The sequence below is a fragment of the Durotheca rogersii genome (assembly GCF_024521655.1).
Source record: "Durotheca rogersii strain YMJ 92031201 chromosome Unknown GGS23scaffold_16, whole genome shotgun sequence".
In the NCBI taxonomy this organism is placed as follows: Eukaryota; Fungi; Ascomycota; class Sordariomycetes; order Xylariales; family Xylariaceae; genus Durotheca; species Durotheca rogersii.
Genome location: NW_026251247.1, coordinates 193,734 through 209,095, shown reverse-complemented (window position 1 = coordinate 209,095; position 15,362 = coordinate 193,734). Strand labels below are relative to the sequence as shown.

The following is a 15,362-nucleotide window of genomic DNA, read 5'->3' as shown; positions in this document are numbered from 1 at the left end:
CTCAGGGATTACGTACGAAATGGACCGTCCGCATGTAACGGGATGAGTCTATCTACACCACAGCGACGAAAGTCCTTGCTTGCTATGAGATGAGACGACGTGATAATAGAGGGAGACGTGAACTATCATCGTCCACACCGCCCCCCACTTTCCGCCTGCTCATCCGTCATGCACGACTGATATGTACTTGACATGTTTAAATGAGGGCGGCGCCGAGGGCGAGAAGCATAGGCGCCACAAGCGGAGCCACCGACTGAGCGGCGTTCGTGTTGGGTATGGGGCTCTCGGTGGCGGGAATACCAGTGGACGTGGTTCGAGACGCCGAGGACGCTACGACTCGTCAGTTACGCGCCCCACTAGGCCAAACATCAGGAGGCCCAACTTACTGCTGGTAGAGAGGGTGCTGGAAGCAGACGACTCCGTAGCCTGAGACGTAACGGAGGCCGACTCGGAGGAGACCGACTCGGTGGAGGCAACGCTGCTAGTGGTGGCAATGCTGGACGTCGTGGAAAAGGCAGCGGACGACTCAGTAGCGGTAGAAGAAGCCGAGGCAGAGGTGCGCGAGGCCGAAGCCGAGCTGGTGCCTGCGGTGCTGCTAGCGGCGCCGCCCTGAACCTGGAACTGCTCGCTGTAGTTCACGTCGGTTCCGTCGTTGATCTCCAAGGCGTAGGTGCCGGTGGGCAGCGAGGAAGAGGGAACCCAGGTGTAGCTATCACCGGTCTGGTTGGCTACACACATCGTCAGCATCAGACGACCCAAGCATGGGCAGGAATCGACATACAGGTGAGCTCGGCGACGGTCTGGAGATTATCAGCGTTGCCCTCCTTTAGGGTGATGCTAACGGGACCCAGAGCCTCGTCCCAGGTGATCTCGAAGGCCTGGCCAGCTCGGATGCCATCGAAGTTGCTGTTGGTGATGATGACCGCATCCACCAGGCCCGGGAGGGCGGCGAGCACGGCGGGGAGGATGGTGAACTTCATGTTTGCTGGTTGCGTAGGACCGAAAGAGCGACTGCAAGAGCTGTGTCAGGAAGCGGGTAAGGTTAGTATAGCGAGAGGGAAAAGAGGGTGTGCTGCTGGAGCGGTGGGTAGCCGTCGTCTAAATACGCGACAGACGAGGCAGGTAGGCGACACCTATCGCATAAAACTTTTCATGCTCGGGCGGCCGGACTGCGAACTCGTCCGCTCCGTCTCTGGTGCCCTGGTGCCACGACGCGTACACAGACGGGTGGGAGAGGGAACGGGGAGTTGTCTGGGGCTCTCTCACGTATCCGGTTGGCTATCCTGACGGAGATGAAGATGACTTACCAGATGTTGGCTGCTTTGGGGCAGAGAATTAGAAGGCTGTAGAGAAGAAGAGCGGCTGGAGAATGGGATCGGTAACGAGCGTGATGGAGAGGAGGAAAGGAGTGGGTGGACAGGAGATCGACGAGAGACGGGGAAGGAGGATAAAAAAGAGGTAGCCGTCGATCCGGGGGGCAGGCACGAAGCAGCGACGATACATGGGGCAGGTACCTACACACCCATAGTTAGGCAGGTACTACAGAGTATGGCACACGGTCCCTCGAAATTGGCAATAGCAGAATAACAAGATTGCTGTGCAGCAGGGAAGACGCTAGCGATGGTTAGAATCCCACATCACCACATCACCGCCCCCGACTAGGGCTGGTCTACCACCTCTCTCTTCTCGGTGACAGGTCCTAGAATATGCGATTAGGCGGTTCTTCAGCAATCAGCAGGCCACACCTTTCCGCTTTGGGCGATTCCATCTCGACGCTGCCCCACACATTTGATCCTGCCCCGCCAATCACGTCGGTCGGCCGTGCCCAGGTTCGCAGCGCGGGTCCTGGCCCGTTCGAGGGCGCGCCCACATTGGCCGGAACCCCGAGTCCATGCACACGCTGTGTCTCTCTCCCACGTTTGACGGGTGCCCAGTTTTAAATGGAGCATATTGGAGGTAGGTACCTAGGTAGCAAGTCGACAGATAGGTATCTGTATAGGCTGGGCCAGCTGGACGTTATTTAACTCGACGTAAAACCGTCGCTGGCGCATATTACCCATTTTCCCCTTCTCCGCGATCCCTGAGAAGCCCTGGCGCACCCTGGGTATGTGCCTCGACATTCTTCCGATTCGCTACCCTAGTTTTCGGGGGATGTTGCAGTGGGTGTTTTCGTGTAGAGCTGCCCTTCTCGGTACCTAATCTCAGTAACCTGCGCAGGTATAATGTAACTATGTACTTACCTAACACCCTCCCCCAATTGGGGGCTGTGCCGTCCCTTACTCCATCGGTTTATGGCGTCTGTCATATCCGCATAGGCACCACATGGGCACCTCGTATGGCGTGCTGAGCGTGGTACCTTTAGACATCGGGGCAAGAGGGATGGCGAGATGTGCCATGAACTGGTTTTGCTTGCCACTACCCACCTCGGGCACTACTTAAGATGAGGCAAGGCTCTATCATATGCGTACCTATGTCTGTTGTATACCTCCTACTCATAGGTACCTAGGTATCTATATATATATATATATATATCCCCTTTACATGCATACCGGTGCGCAGACACCCGAAATATGCAGGTATATAAGTATAGCCCCTTAATACCAAGGGTATTTAAGCTAAGCTACGTGTAGACATCAATCGAATCTTGCCTCACCATGCCTCTACAGCAAGCAATTCCGCGAGCAGCTACGCATTTTCAAAAAAGGAAAAAAAAGAAAGAAAAAAGAAGAAGGGTCTGTTTGCCATGGTACAGAGACGACAGGTAGCTTTTGCCGTGTCGCTGGGCGTCGGGGATCCTGCGGATTTCATGCGATATGATACGTTCTATATTATGCCCTGGTTACCTACTTGCGTAAGAAGTTTGATCGCACACACACGCGGAACTGAAGGGTACTCATAAATGGGCAGCTCCCCGTCGACATACCAGCAGGGAGATGAATAGGCACGTGCCCACGCACAGGAGGGTCTATGCTGCAAATGCTAGATGGCCCCATGCGCGTCGCCCATACAACGTCGGGCGGCGGTCAATACATTGTATGTACCGTATAGGTGGGTTGTAGTGTACCGACAGCCGTCCATCGTCCCCCAGCAATGGAGAATATCTGCATCCACGGATGGGGAATCCTTGGGTTGCGCCCGTCACTGCGCAGAGAGCCTCATCTAGGTGCTAGAGAACATACGGTCCCCTTCCTCGTTCTTGGCTTAGATTCCCAAGGAGAGCAAATATATCACAGGACTACTACTCTAGTAAGGAGAGAAATATGAAGCTATCTACCTAAGCGTAGGTTAGGTGCCTAACCGGATCTAGTAGTAGTAGTAGTAATAATTAACGCCCGTGGGGACTAACCGGATCTAATGCGCCTACAGTACGCACACATATGAGTACCTACCTATAAACATGCCGGGTGGATCGAGCTTAGATTGCGAGACCTGCGTATCTGAACCGGAGACAGAATAGGGAGTAGGTACCCAAGGCAGTATTCATAGGTACTCATATGTTTGGGTGGAAAGGTATAACGTCCGTGTCGCGGTGCACGTTCGCCCATAGCTTAGGTACCTGCCTGCCTCTAGGTAACGAAGATAGCGTACCTATGTATAATACGGATATACAAGATTAGGTAGAGGTAGAGGTAGGTACCTATCAGAGTACCTCACGTTCGCTCGGAGTGTTTTGCAGCAGGATCTGGCGTCGTGCAACCAGGACGGGTACCCAGCATTAGGGCCGGCCGGGGACGGGCAGCGGTGGCAATTTCGCTAAAGAAACCGCGCCGTGGTTGCTCGTAGGTTCCTGCATGAATTGGCTCTAACTCGGCCCAAAACTCGACCTCCCATTACTTCCCCGGACGCCCCGCTATGCAATCTCAAGGGGGTCCAGGGAATCACATTACCCAAGGTAGGTAGCAAACCGAGATAAGTCTCAGTCAAGTGCTCTATGAGTATTATAGATAGCACCACCGCACCTGCGCACCCAACTTGGCTAGAGCAGACTTGGGCAATTGGCCACCAGCTCAAACAAGATGGAATATCATCGTCCAGACCACCGCCTCTTTTCGCCGCTCGTCGTTTCGTCGAAATCCGGCTTGACGCCCTGCCTCGATCCGCAACACGACGTGCGTGTGATGGCAGCGGCATCGCCGTCCGGGCGCAGTCGATCCCAGGCGCGGGCGAGCACGACGGCGGTATGCTCAGCCGAGAGATAGAGATCGCTTCAGAATGCGCCTCCCTATTTACCTGCCTACCTACATGCCTGCCTGCCTACCTACCTGCCTACCTGCCTACCTACCTACTTATGTATGAGCAGTGGGAAAAAGAGAGACATGCGTGGCGCGAACGCGTCGGGGTCGACCGATCGATCGGTCAGCTAGTGCCACGAGCTTCCCCCATGGTTAGGCCACGATACCCAGGGCAGGCAGTCAGGGCTATCTACGAGGATGTGCTCCCCGAGGGGCATCACAAACGGGTGAGGCGTGAGACAAAGGCCCGGCCTGGGGTCTGGGACACAAACATGTCTCTGGACGTATGTAGACACTGCCACCGGCCTAGGCTGCACTAGCGCTATGGTGTCTGACAAAGACATAGTCTAGCCCAGGACAGATCACACGCCTTGGCTGTATCGTCGAGCAGCACTAGTATGTATATTCAGTGCTGTGATGAGTCTGGATAGGGGCCATTCCCAACACTAGTTTTAGTACTGCCTACGTACATCCTTTCTGGTTGAACAGGACTCCTCCTTGACATCGACGAGCAAGTCCCGGCCCCCAATCTCACCTTGCGACTCCGCTAGCGCTCGCATCGCTCTGCGTCGCATAGAGCTGTCTGGGAGGAAGACTGCAATGAACTACGCCACGATTCACCCCCTTCGTTTCCTCGCTCAGCTGTACGACTTGAACACCTAATTCTCTGGCTTTGGCGACAAAGTCGTCCAGCGACCCACCCACGCCGAAATATAACCTCTTGGCCGCTACCAAAGCCTCGGCCGCGTGGCCGCGCGCCCTCTCCTGCGCCATGAGGGAGAATATGGTCTGCGTGAAGGCGCCGAGCGAGAAGGGGGAGTATATGGTCTCCGCCCCGAGTATAACTGTCCCGTGCTTGAGGTCATCTCCCGCTAGGGGTATCCTATCGGGGTTGACGAGGTCGACGAACTCGGTCGACCACGCGCCAGAGAAGAAAGAAAGTGAGATGTTACGGGCCGAAAGGAACTCTTCGAAGGCACGGAGGACCTTGGGAGTTAACTCGAGCTCGCCTTCCGAAAAGAGGGCGCTGGCCAGCATCGGCGTGCCCGTGCGATGATGAAGTGCCCAGCACAAGATGAAATTGGGCAACGTTACCAATTGCAAGACGGTTGGGTTATAGTCAGCTAATGTCAAGGACAGAACGGAGGCCCGGTTCTGTGCATCGAGACTAAGACTCTGCTGGAACAGAGCCAACGACGGCAGGGCAGTGCCACAGCCGAGCTAGAGAATTCTCGTTGGTAGCAGTTCCGACGAGGGCCCGCGCGTCCGGCAAACACAAGAACTTACCTCGATAATCCTCAGTGCTACGTCGACGTCGGTTAGAAAGTCCGCGGAGAGCAAGGCCTTGACAAGATCTACGCTGCTCTCCCAGGATTTGAATCCGCCTTCGTAGACACCCGTCTTCACGTCGTGATTACCTAGCCCGGGCTCGGTACCGGCCCCGCCGTCTTCGGCCATGAGCTGGACCCGGACATCCCACAGCTCCCGTCGCGGTAGCTGGATCTTCTCGCCGTCGTCGAGGTAGACATCGAGTAGGTTATACGCGATCTTGGACGGTAATTGCGACAGCATCTGCTTTAGGCTGTGGGCGGTCGGCGGGAGTAAGGGCTTCCCCACCACGGGAAAGGCACTAGCCGGGCGCGGTGGTGGTTGCGCAGGTCGGCCGACGGCGCCGGCGGGGTTTGGCTCTCCCTCGTCCTCTATGTCATCGCCAGCGAATGAGAAGGAGAAGTTTGTAGACATATTCGCGAGACAGGCGCGCTGGCACCTCGGTTCCCCTGTGCGGCACCGTGAGTGAGGCGGGCAAGGGAGCGGGCGAAGGCGATAAAAAACCGATACATTGTAGTAGTAAAGGTCTGGCAGGCCTGCCTCCTATACGCCTCAGCCACTCAAACTTCTAGTGCTCTGCAGGCGAGGGACCCTACTGTGTACCTACGTACGTACTACCTAATGCGTGGCACTCGACGCAGGGAAGTTGCTTCGAGATTGGTCCGCTGCCAAATCCTGGCTTCTCTTGCTGGGTTGGAGGTAGTTTCCATGGTACCTATCTACGTTAGGTACATGAGGTTAGATACCTGCAGGAGTAGCCTCACTTACCCTCCTACCTTAGAGAGGTACACCATGAGGTAGGTACCTACCTATAGTAATTGTAGTGCCTCCTGACATCACTTAGCCCAGGTACGTACCCAACCGTCGAACGCGTCTGGCGCATAGGGAAGAAGGAGGTTATCAGTCGTTACTAATATCGGGAATGTGCCTTGCGGGAGTATTGTAGGTATAATATACCTACCAGGCATGTACCTACCTCTACCTACCTTAGGTACCTACATACCGGCCTAAGCATCTTTCCTAGCGGGCCTAATGTGCCTTAGGTACCTAGGTAGGTACCTACCAGGTCGGTGCATAGAGCAAGACTGATTGTTCAACACTCAAGTATCGCCTAACCAAACCCCGTTCCAGGCTCTTCCTCCACACGCACGCCGTTTTCTCCATATCACATCAGACCGGGCCAGTTCTTCCCGGATGGCTTCAGCCTCTTACCGCCGTGCCGCTCGGCTCCGCGGAACACACGCACCCCCCCTGGTGGGACAGACGTCCGTCTCGTCAAGGTACAATGCAGTACCATTGCGCCCCTCGACGCAATCGCCAATCTGGGATGGGAGAAAGACTGGTGGGGTCTGGATGTGGTTGGACGAAATACGACAGCCGTCCGATGATAGAGGGACAGGCATGCTACCATGCGGCTCGTCATTGGCCCCATCGCCACGGGACCTGCTATCTCTTTCTACGCTGGCCATCGTGTGAAGTCCCGTGGCCAAAGACTGAGGAGAGAGTTCGGGCCCGGTTACAATCGCTCGGCCTCTAACGTTGTGGCCAGGGGGGCTAAGGGAGGGATGGGGGAGCGAATTCCCGGCAGAGGATGCTTGATATCCTCGTTCGGATGCAAGCACGAACCAGGGAGGCACAGAGAGCTTCACGAGCGCGACCCGCCGCCGCAGCCGGATGCGATGCGAGGACGAGGAGGGGCAGAGAAAGGAGATTGCCAACTCGAGCACCTGTTTATTTAGGTATCGGCCAGGTGCTTTGGTCAAAAGCATGAGGGCCGCCGGGGGACATCTTTTCTCCTACCCACGTTGGTAGGCCGAGATACGCAACCTCCCGTTACTCAAGCTCACCTACCGTCTCAACTATACACTCACCACCCCTGGTTGATCCTGACCTAGTTTTCAGCTGGGCTTGTCTCGCCACTGTGCCACGGGCACGGAATTATACTCGCCTTGCCCAATAAGCCGGTCGTGGCTGATCGATCTTGGCTATAAAGCCCGTCGAGCTCCTCGAAGCACAATATAGGATGGCTAAGCTTGCTAATCTACACCGCTGGGCCTCTCCATTTTCCACCATTTCAAACATGACGCGCCGTAGAGGCTCACAAGGGCCAAGTCATAGCACAAGGCATAGCAACGGCGCTGACACCCACGGGAGCGTGGCAGGAACCCCACCCTACACCGTTCGAGAGGAACCCATCGGGACTGCCAAACATGTCAGAATCGTGGGCATCGGGGCGGGTGCTAGTGGTATCAATATGGTACGAACCCTTCGAAGAAGCCTATCCAGCTACGAACATGTCATCTACGAGAAGAACGAAAAGGTGGGCGGTACTTGGTTCGAGAATCGCTACCCGGGATGCAGATGTGACGTGCCGAGCCATAATTACCAGTTCTCTTGGAGGCCAAACCCCGAATGGTCGAATTTCTTCTCCTCTTCGGCCGAGATCGAGCAGTATCTAAGCCGTATATGCGAGGAAGAGCATATGATGGACGTGATCAAGACACGACACAAGGTTGTTGGCGCGTGGTGGGATGAGGACCGCGGACTCTGGGACGTGAGCGTCCTAAACCTGGACACGGGTACCGAATTCAGGGACCAAGCCAACTTCCTCATCGACGCATCGGGCATTCTCAAGTAAGACAGATGAACAACTGCCATCAGTTCCGCTGCTATCTACACAACATAGGTGTAACTAACCCGGGACTGTATTTAGCCATCCGAAATGGCCGGACATACCAGATAGAGAGAGCTTCCGAGGTGACGTGGTGCATACTGCTAGCTGGCCCAGCAATTTCTGCTACGCCAACAAGACCGTTGCCCTGATCGGCAACGGGTCATCCGGCATTCAACTTCTGCCAGCAATCCAGCCCAGTCAGTTAGGTCCGCCTCTTTCCCCCATAAGCAACCTCAGCTAAGCCCCTTCTCAAAGAAACCAAAAAGCTCTATCATTTTATCCGCACCCCAACATGGGTGATCCCCCCACGCATTACGTCGATGACGATGCTAGGAGGCCCGGCCAAGAGCGTGCTAAGCGAGATAGAGCTTGACGAAAAGGAGAACTTCTCCCAGCGGCAGATCGAGAAATTCAAGTTGGATCCCGAATTCTACCATAAATTTGTCAAGACAATCGAGCGGGATATCAACGGCACTTTCCCTCTGGTGTGTGCACGCCTACGGAGACTTGCTTCGGAGCCTCTCGCTAATGCCGGTTTCGCTTACGCAGGTTCTCAACGGCAGTCCGGCACAAGTGTTCGCAGCGAGCAAGGTAGTCCAGTATATGACGGCGCTCCTTGGCGGAGACGAGAAGCTCTGCGAGGCGTTGATCCCCAAATTCCCTCTGGGGTGCCGCAGAATCACCCCGGCGCCGGGCTACTTGGAAGCTCTGAGGACCCCGAACACCGAAGTGATTACGGAAGCGATAGCCGCTATCGTGCCCGAGGGTATCCAGCTCGAGTCGGGCGAGGTCATCAAGGTAGACGCTATCATTTGCGCGACGGGCTTCGACAACTCTTTCGCACCACGGTTTCCGCTCGTTGGTAGAGAGGGCAATGTGCAGGACATCATGAAGGCGGAGACGCCCCAGGGCTACATGTCCTGTGCTCTCGCTGGAGTGCCCAACTACTTTAGTGAGTTAGGCCCTTCTGCACGAGCTGCTCTTCGTAGAAAGACACTGCCTGGCTGCCTACCTACCTACCCGTCTACCTGCCTATTTACCTACCTTTAAATAACGAACTAACGGTTCTCGTGCCTCACAACCCTCAGCTTTCCTAGGTCCCAACGCGCCCATCGGTCACGGCAGCGTATTCACGCTGAGCGAGCATATTGCGCGGTACATCGCGCGGGTGATTAGCAAGTGCCAGACAGAAGGGATCAGGGCGCTAGCGCCGTCGGGCGCTGCGGTCGCAGACTACGCGGCGCACGTAGCGGCCTTCATGCCGCGGACGGCGTGGGCAGCGCCGTGCCGGTCGTGGTTTAAGGGTGGGGAGGAGACCGGGCCCGTGACGGCGCTGCACCCGGGCAGCCGGTTGCACTTCTTCCACATGCTCGAGCGCTTCCGGGGCGAGGACTGGGAGTACACCTACGATGGCTCGGAGAACCGGTTCGCGTACCTCGGTAACGGATTCTCTACTCGAGAGCTCGACCCGTGCGCCGACCCAACATGGTACCTCGAGGAGGAGGCGGATCGGCCCGCGAGGTGGTGAGTCAGCGAGTAGGCAAGTGAGCTGCGCGAGGCTTGCACGATGGGTGGACAGGCTGTGATGACGATGTCACGAAGGCTCCCGGCGTTATAGTTGAAGGGAAATAGAAGGGAAATAGAAGGAAGGGGCGGAGGAGTAAGCGGATAGGTAGGCATTCCAACCGAGGGGGGTTGTGTACCCAGCATCCAACGGTGCATATTCCCCGCCATCCACATATACGCAGGCACTATAGACTCGCCCCTGTTCACTACGGCAATTTATCTCCCCCTCCTATTTAGCGAATACGCGCGTTCGTACGTAGGCGGATTAATATCTAGCTCAGCACTTAGTCTTCTGCAGGCCCAGCCTAGGTCCGTCTACAGACTATGGCTACGAGCTAGTAGACCACAGTGAGGGGGCGCGAAGGCGCGGGGAGAGTTGAGGAAAAAAGGGGGCGTGGGAAGGGGGGGTCCCGTAAGACTGGCGGACCTCACCTCCCTGCTTTTTACCCACAGAGTTACAGACGTTGGATGTTTGCATCTGAGACACACACACGTCTGCGCCATCTGGTAGGCAAGTTGCCCCCCGCCCAAAGAAAGCCGACAGTCGATCCGAGGGATCGGGTAGGAGGGATGGAGGTTGGCTCCCCCCCCCCCCCCCCCTGCGCTTCCCGCGCACGCTGACACGCATGGCGGTGGCGCACGCATGCGCGTACACGTAGGCAGGTCGGCGGGACGTGAGACTTTGCTTCTTTTTCTTTCTTCTTCTTCTTCTCTCCTTGCTAATCTCGGGTCGAGCGGTTGTTCTTTTGTTCTCGGGGTGCGTAGAGGGAAAAAAAGGGGGGGGGGGGGGGGGGGGAGGGCAGGGCAGAGTCGGCCGAGCGCGGCGACACGATGCGGTCCGTCGCGAGACCGACGCGGCTGGCCGGCGCGCGCCCTGAGTCTGCGGTGCAAAGGGCGGTGGGTGTCGGCGCTCGCAGCGGGCTGCTGCGCTCTCGCGGCCGGACCCTGCGCCCCTGCCCTCGTCCTCTCTCTCTGTCTGTCTCCCTCGTCGCCCCGGGCGTGTGGCGAGGAGGCGCGTGGATTATTCACCTACCTACCTAGTAGGTAGCTAGTTCAACTCGCCGCCAGATGTGCTTTTTTTTTTTCCCCTTTTCTTTTCTTTCTACCTACAGCTACTTCGTCCAGCCTAGCTCGGCTCAGCTCAGCTCGCCCTCAGCCCCCCTCGCCCCCCGCCCCCCCTGGCTCGGCCTCGCATTGCGCGGCGGTCACGTTGGCGCCAAGGCGGGCCGGCGGCGGCCGATTTGCTACCAACCTATCTCGCGACCCGGCCTCTTATCTAGGTAGGTAGGTACGTGCAGCAAGCAAGCAAACCAGGCCCGCAGGGGGTCGCGAGCTCTCCTTTGCCCTCCCCTAAAAAAACCCCCCCCCCCGGTCGCGTGCCGCAGCGCTAGCGCGTACCCGCGCAGCCGGGCTCGACGCCCATACGGCGGTATACGACGGGGGAGGAGGGCGAGAATCGCCGCGCGAGACACGCATGCGGCGTCCTGGCCACGCAGACGCAGGGAGGGAGGTGTGTGCCTACGCGGGCAGAGAGCTGGAGGAGAGAAGGGGGAGGGGGGAGGGGGGGCTAAGTTGCGCTGAAGGGCGGCCACGTCTACGCGCGTCCTGCGCGATGCGGTAGGTATACTGCCACCTGCCTACTTGTCGGTCTGGTTATGCCTGCGCTATAGGTGGTGGGTGATATGGTGTAGTAACCTGTTTCCGTAAACGCCTTCGGGAAAGGGTATGCCCCTTTCCCGATTTATAGGCAGGTATATTTTAGTTTCCCCGCCAGTACGAAGACATTGAAACCGCCAGCCAGCTCTGTTAACGGCTGAAAGTGCCGCCCCCCCGAGGCGTAGAGTGCCGTGTTATCTGAGACTAGCTAGCCTTTGTTGAGTACCTACATCTTGGGAGTTAAGCTGGGAGCACGAAGCGTGTGATGAGTCTCGTTGGAACCTGTAGTCACAGCTGTCTCCAGCAGAGCGAGCGAGCCATAGCATCTCGCGACTGCGTCTGGATTCGTAAGAGAGACGGTGGAGCTGGATATCCCGTCGCCGCGGACCGCCCGCCGTCAAGCATCATATCGGAGCTATCTCTCTGCCCTCCTTCTGCCTCCCATCCCTTCCTTACAGATACCCTAGCCCGCACCACTGCTCTCACCTCCCCTCGATGGCCTCGACGATCCAGTCCGCCTGGACGGCGCTGACCTTCTTCACGTAGCTCCGCTGCGTGAAGACGTGCTCGAGGAACATGATGGCCTCCGTCTTGCGCCCGTGCAGCACGCTCGACGGGTGCACCGCCACCACGTGCTTCCCCTGCACCGTCACGTAGCTCGAGTCCGGCGCGAGCAGCGCGCACTTGGTCCCGAACCCACGCATGAAGCACCGCAGCAGCGCCCGCGCCCGCTCCGGCGACGTCGGCTCGAACGGCTGCGGGTCTGCCGGCGGCGCCTCCGCGAGCAGCTTCTCCCGCGCGCAGATCCCCCGCAGCTGCTTGCGGATGTTCAGCGCCTGCCTCATGTTCCGCACGTTGATCTTCCGCCGCTTGCACCACTCCGTCCGGTCCGCGTTCTCGGAGGCGTACCGCTGCATCGTCGTCAGGTAGGTGAGGATGTCGCCCTCCCGCCGGAACAGCTCCTTGCGGTACTCCTCCACCTCTTCCCTCGTCTCCTCCGACTGCAGCTGGTGGAATATGTTCTCTCCCGACGTGATGCAGGCGATGATATCGATCACCTCGAGGAGGCAATCGTACTGGGGCTCGCTCGCGGCGAGGAGCACCCTGCCGTACGGCGCCGAAACCGGGAACAGAGCTAGCTTCCTCCCGATTTCCGTGATGTTGCCGTCGTCGGCCAGCGCCCCCAGAAAATGGAGATGGATTAGCGCCTTCTCGACGGAGTCGATATCGGGGAAGTCCATGAGTGGGAACGAGAGGATATCGTTGATGCCGCGTGCCTTCATCGTGAGGACGGCGCCCAGTACGTCGTTGCGGAGGATCTCGGGCAGGTCGGCATCCCTGAGCGAATCGTACGTCTCCGAAGTGTAAAGCCTGTAGCATTTGCCTGGCCCCTCGCGACCGGCTCGGCCCGTCCGCTGTATCGCCGACGACTTCGAGATTGCCTTCGCCAAGAGTGACTCCATTCCTAATGTCGAGCGGAACTGCTTGACTTTGGCTTTCCCGCAGTCGATCACGTACCGGACGCCCGGGACGGTGACGGACGTCTCGGCGATATTTGTTGATAGAACCACCTTTCGCGTGAAGCGCTTCTTAGCGGGTTGAAATGCCTCTTGTTGCGCCTGCATCGAGAGTTGACCGAATAGGGGGCAGACTAGTAATTTTGGCACGTCGGAGGCCAGCGTCGCGCTGTACTCTTCGATGAGGCGCTGGGCGGCCTCGATCTCCTCCTGGCCGGTGAGGAAGGCCAGTATATCACCTGGTAGCGGCTCGTGTAGATGAATGTCGAAGATCCTCTTGAGGAGGGCCTCTTGGATGTCCGGGACGGGCTTGTCCGTATGCTTGACCTCCACCGGAAACTGCCGTCCTTTGATACGAAGCAACTTGACGGACAGACCCGAATCCTGGGGACGGAAGAAATTTTGAATTGTCTCCACGTCTGCTGTCGCGCTCATGATCACGACTTTTAGGGGTATACCTCCCCGGCCAGCTTTATCGCTCGATAGGATCTGCTTCAGAAACCCGGCAACCAGATCGACGTCGACGCTCCTCTCGTGAATCTCATCAACGATCACGGCGCTGTACTGACGGAGGTCCGGGTCCCGTAGGAGCTCCTGAAGCAGCATGCCTTCGGTGAGAAACTTGATTTTTGCCCCCTTTGGGATGCTGTGGTCGAACCTGACCGAGTACCCGACAGGCCCCTCTCGCGATGCTCCCAGTGGTGTACCCATCTCACGAGATACTCTGCTGGCTAGCGTAGTCGCCGCGACTCGCCGGGGTTGCGTAATGGCGATCATGCCGCCCACATTCACGATACCGGATTTCACCCTAACTTTCTTCTTCCGACACCAAGGCTCGTCGCATAGAAATTGAGGGACCTGAGTACTTTTGCCTGAGCCGGTCTCGCCGACGACAACGAGCACATCATTGTCGGCTCTCAAACTGGCTCTGATTTCGTCCTGGTGGACCCATATCGGCAGTTTTTGACGGGACTTGAAGAGTGACGGGTCACCTTTGCTTGAAGAGGGCTTAGGTGGTTTTATTTTTCGGGATTCGGGCACAGATTCTTTAGCAGGTTCTGCCTGTTGGGATTGCTCATGTGTGGCATCCTGCGGCCGTTCAGAGGGTGGTCGCTCTGAGGGCTTCTCTTGCGGGTTTAGATATGCATTGAGAGATATGGTCTTATCCCCGATTTTCACCACAGTCGGATCGTTTGCCGCCTTTGTCTTACGTCTCTTAGGCCGGTGCCCATCTTCAGCCATTTTCACGATTGCTGTTGGGTCCGAGGTCGAAGAGCTGATGCAAATGGAAAAAGTCGTAGGTGGATTTACCTACGTATCTGACAACTGGAACAGTCAAGTCACGTGTAAGAAAGTCGATAAGAAAATAAACCACAGTATACGCATACAGGTATCTATGTATGCGTACTAAGACAAATATGTATATAATGTATATTCGGACAGGTTGCTATTCGTATCTTGATCTCTTTTGCATGGTCATGTAAGTAACACTTACTTACATTGGTAGGGAGGTAGGTATATGAAGCCCGGTATAAGGATAACGGCTTTCTCTTGGTGCGATCTTACACTACGCATCCTACTGTTAAGCTGTTAAGATAATAGGTAGGCACCACTTATGAGAATTCAAGACATGCCGTGCGTTCATATCCGGGGTATATCGTATTCCCGAGACGACCTCGGCCGCCAGCAAGTCTTCGTGACCTCCGTGGCTGTCTATGCTAGTGAGCTCACGGGACAGAGAGGTATTATATACAACCGACCCTAACGAGTCCCAATGATCCACCAACATCCTCATACCTATCTGGCCATGCCTCTCGGCGGCCTTACCCATCCCTCGTGGCGAGATAAACGGACAGGCAGGCGGACGGATCTTCAATCGTCCGCGTCGCCGCTGTTCCTGTCCCGGATGGCCTTCATAAGCTCGTACAGTTGCCCTATCTGCTGGTCTTTGACAAGAGACGCTCGTTAGCGGGCCGCCGGCTCGGCAGGGTGGGCGACGAACCGCTCATCTTCTCTATCTTCGCCGGATCCAGCTTCGCGCCGGCCCACGACTCGCCCTCGAGCTGCTGGGCGTACAGCTGCCACTCGGTGAGGAACCCGACCTGCGCCGGCGGCCATCATCAGTCTCTGTGCTGCCGTATCAGCACTCAGCGCGCGCGCGGGTGGGCTAGGCCGTACCAGGTGCACCGGGTTGTCGACGTTCCGGTGGGCGCGGAACTCGGCCTTGACGAACTGGTCGCCGAGGACGCGCATCGCGGGCGGCAGGTGGTTCCGGTGTGCCCGCAGCAGGCGCCGGTACAGAGGAATCGGCGGCAGCAGTGCCATGTGCATGCCCCCCAAGCCGTTTCCGGCTGCAGCGCTGGCGAATAGCCCCCACGACGGCTTCAT

The 15,362-nt window shown here is 57.2% G+C and overlaps 5 protein-coding genes across 5 annotated transcripts; 1 reads left to right on the top strand and 4 right to left on the bottom strand.

Moving 5' to 3' along the window:
* Nucleotides 1-196: 196 nt before the first annotated feature.
* GGS23DRAFT_598146 (Ser-Thr-rich glycosyl-phosphatidyl-inositol-anchored membrane family-domain-containing protein) lies at nucleotides 197-980 on the bottom strand (the record flags this gene model as incomplete). The annotated part of the gene is made up of 3 exons (XM_051518730.1): nucleotides 197-330; nucleotides 387-728; nucleotides 782-980. The coding sequence occupies 3 exons, from the start codon at nucleotides 978-980 to the stop codon at nucleotides 197-199; spliced, it is 675 nt and encodes a 224-aa protein (XP_051370446.1).
* A 3,677-nt stretch (nucleotides 981-4,657) lies between these two features.
* GGS23DRAFT_129275 (uncharacterized protein) lies at nucleotides 4,658-6,407 on the bottom strand. The gene is made up of 3 exons (XM_051511149.1): nucleotides 6,330-6,407; nucleotides 5,520-6,276; nucleotides 4,658-5,339 (listed from the first exon to the last, which is right to left on the bottom strand). The coding sequence occupies exons 2-3, from the start codon at nucleotides 5,973-5,975 to the stop codon at nucleotides 4,764-4,766; spliced, it is 1,032 nt and encodes a 343-aa protein (XP_051370445.1). The 5' UTR covers nucleotides 5,976-6,276; nucleotides 6,330-6,407; the 3' UTR covers nucleotides 4,658-4,763.
* Nucleotides 6,408-6,561: 154 nt separating this feature from the next.
* On the bottom strand, nucleotides 6,562-7,637 carry GGS23DRAFT_129224 (uncharacterized protein). The gene has a single exon (XM_051511148.1). The coding sequence runs from the start codon at nucleotides 7,328-7,330 to the stop codon at nucleotides 6,770-6,772; it is 561 nt and encodes a 186-aa protein (XP_051370444.1). The 5' UTR covers nucleotides 7,331-7,637; the 3' UTR covers nucleotides 6,562-6,769.
* GGS23DRAFT_129191 (FAD/NAD(P)-binding domain-containing protein) lies at nucleotides 7,458-9,946 on the top strand. Its single transcript, XM_051511147.1, has 5 exons — nucleotides 7,458-8,195; nucleotides 8,275-8,432; nucleotides 8,491-8,720; nucleotides 8,785-9,187; nucleotides 9,324-9,946. Exons 1-5 carry the CDS (start codon nucleotides 7,585-7,587, stop codon nucleotides 9,761-9,763), a joined length of 1,842 nt encoding a protein of 613 aa, XP_051370443.1. The 5' UTR covers nucleotides 7,458-7,584; the 3' UTR covers nucleotides 9,764-9,946.
* Nucleotides 9,947-11,939: 1,993 nt separating this feature from the next.
* GGS23DRAFT_606010 (P-loop containing nucleoside triphosphate hydrolase protein) lies at nucleotides 11,940-15,362 on the bottom strand (the record flags this gene model as incomplete). Its single annotated transcript, XM_051519853.1, has 4 exons — nucleotides 11,940-13,982; nucleotides 14,016-14,227; nucleotides 14,977-15,076; nucleotides 15,153-15,362. The coding sequence occupies 4 exons, from the start codon at nucleotides 15,360-15,362 to the stop codon at nucleotides 11,940-11,942; spliced, it is 2,565 nt and encodes an 854-aa protein (XP_051370442.1).

What these genes read in the sequence shown, in the direction of transcription:
- GGS23DRAFT_129191 (XM_051511147.1), top strand. Translation starts at nt 7,585, where the DNA reads ATGGCTAAGCTTGCTAATCTACACCGCTGGGCCTCTCCATTTTCCACC. An exon ending in TCTGCCAGCAATCCAGCCCA is followed by an intron (nt 8,433 to 8,490) that starts GTCAGTTAGGTC and finishes CCCTTCTCAAAG; the next exon opens with AAACCAAAAAGCTCTATCAT. An exon ending in TGGAGTGCCCAACTACTTTA is followed by an intron (nt 9,188 to 9,323) that starts GTGAGTTAGGCC and finishes CACAACCCTCAG; the next exon opens with CTTTCCTAGGTCCCAACGCG.
- GGS23DRAFT_129275 (XM_051511149.1), bottom strand. Translation starts at nt 5,975, where the DNA reads ATGTCTACAAACTTCTCCTTCTCATTCGCTGGCGATGACATAGAGGAC. An exon ending in TAGCACTGAGGATTATCGAG is followed by an intron (nt 5,340 to 5,519) that starts GTAAGTTCTTGT and finishes TATAACCCAACC; the next exon opens with GTCTTGCAATTGGTAACGTT.
- GGS23DRAFT_129224 (XM_051511148.1), bottom strand. Translation starts at nt 7,330, where the DNA reads ATGCTTTTGACCAAAGCACCTGGCCGATACCTAAATAAACAGGTGCTC.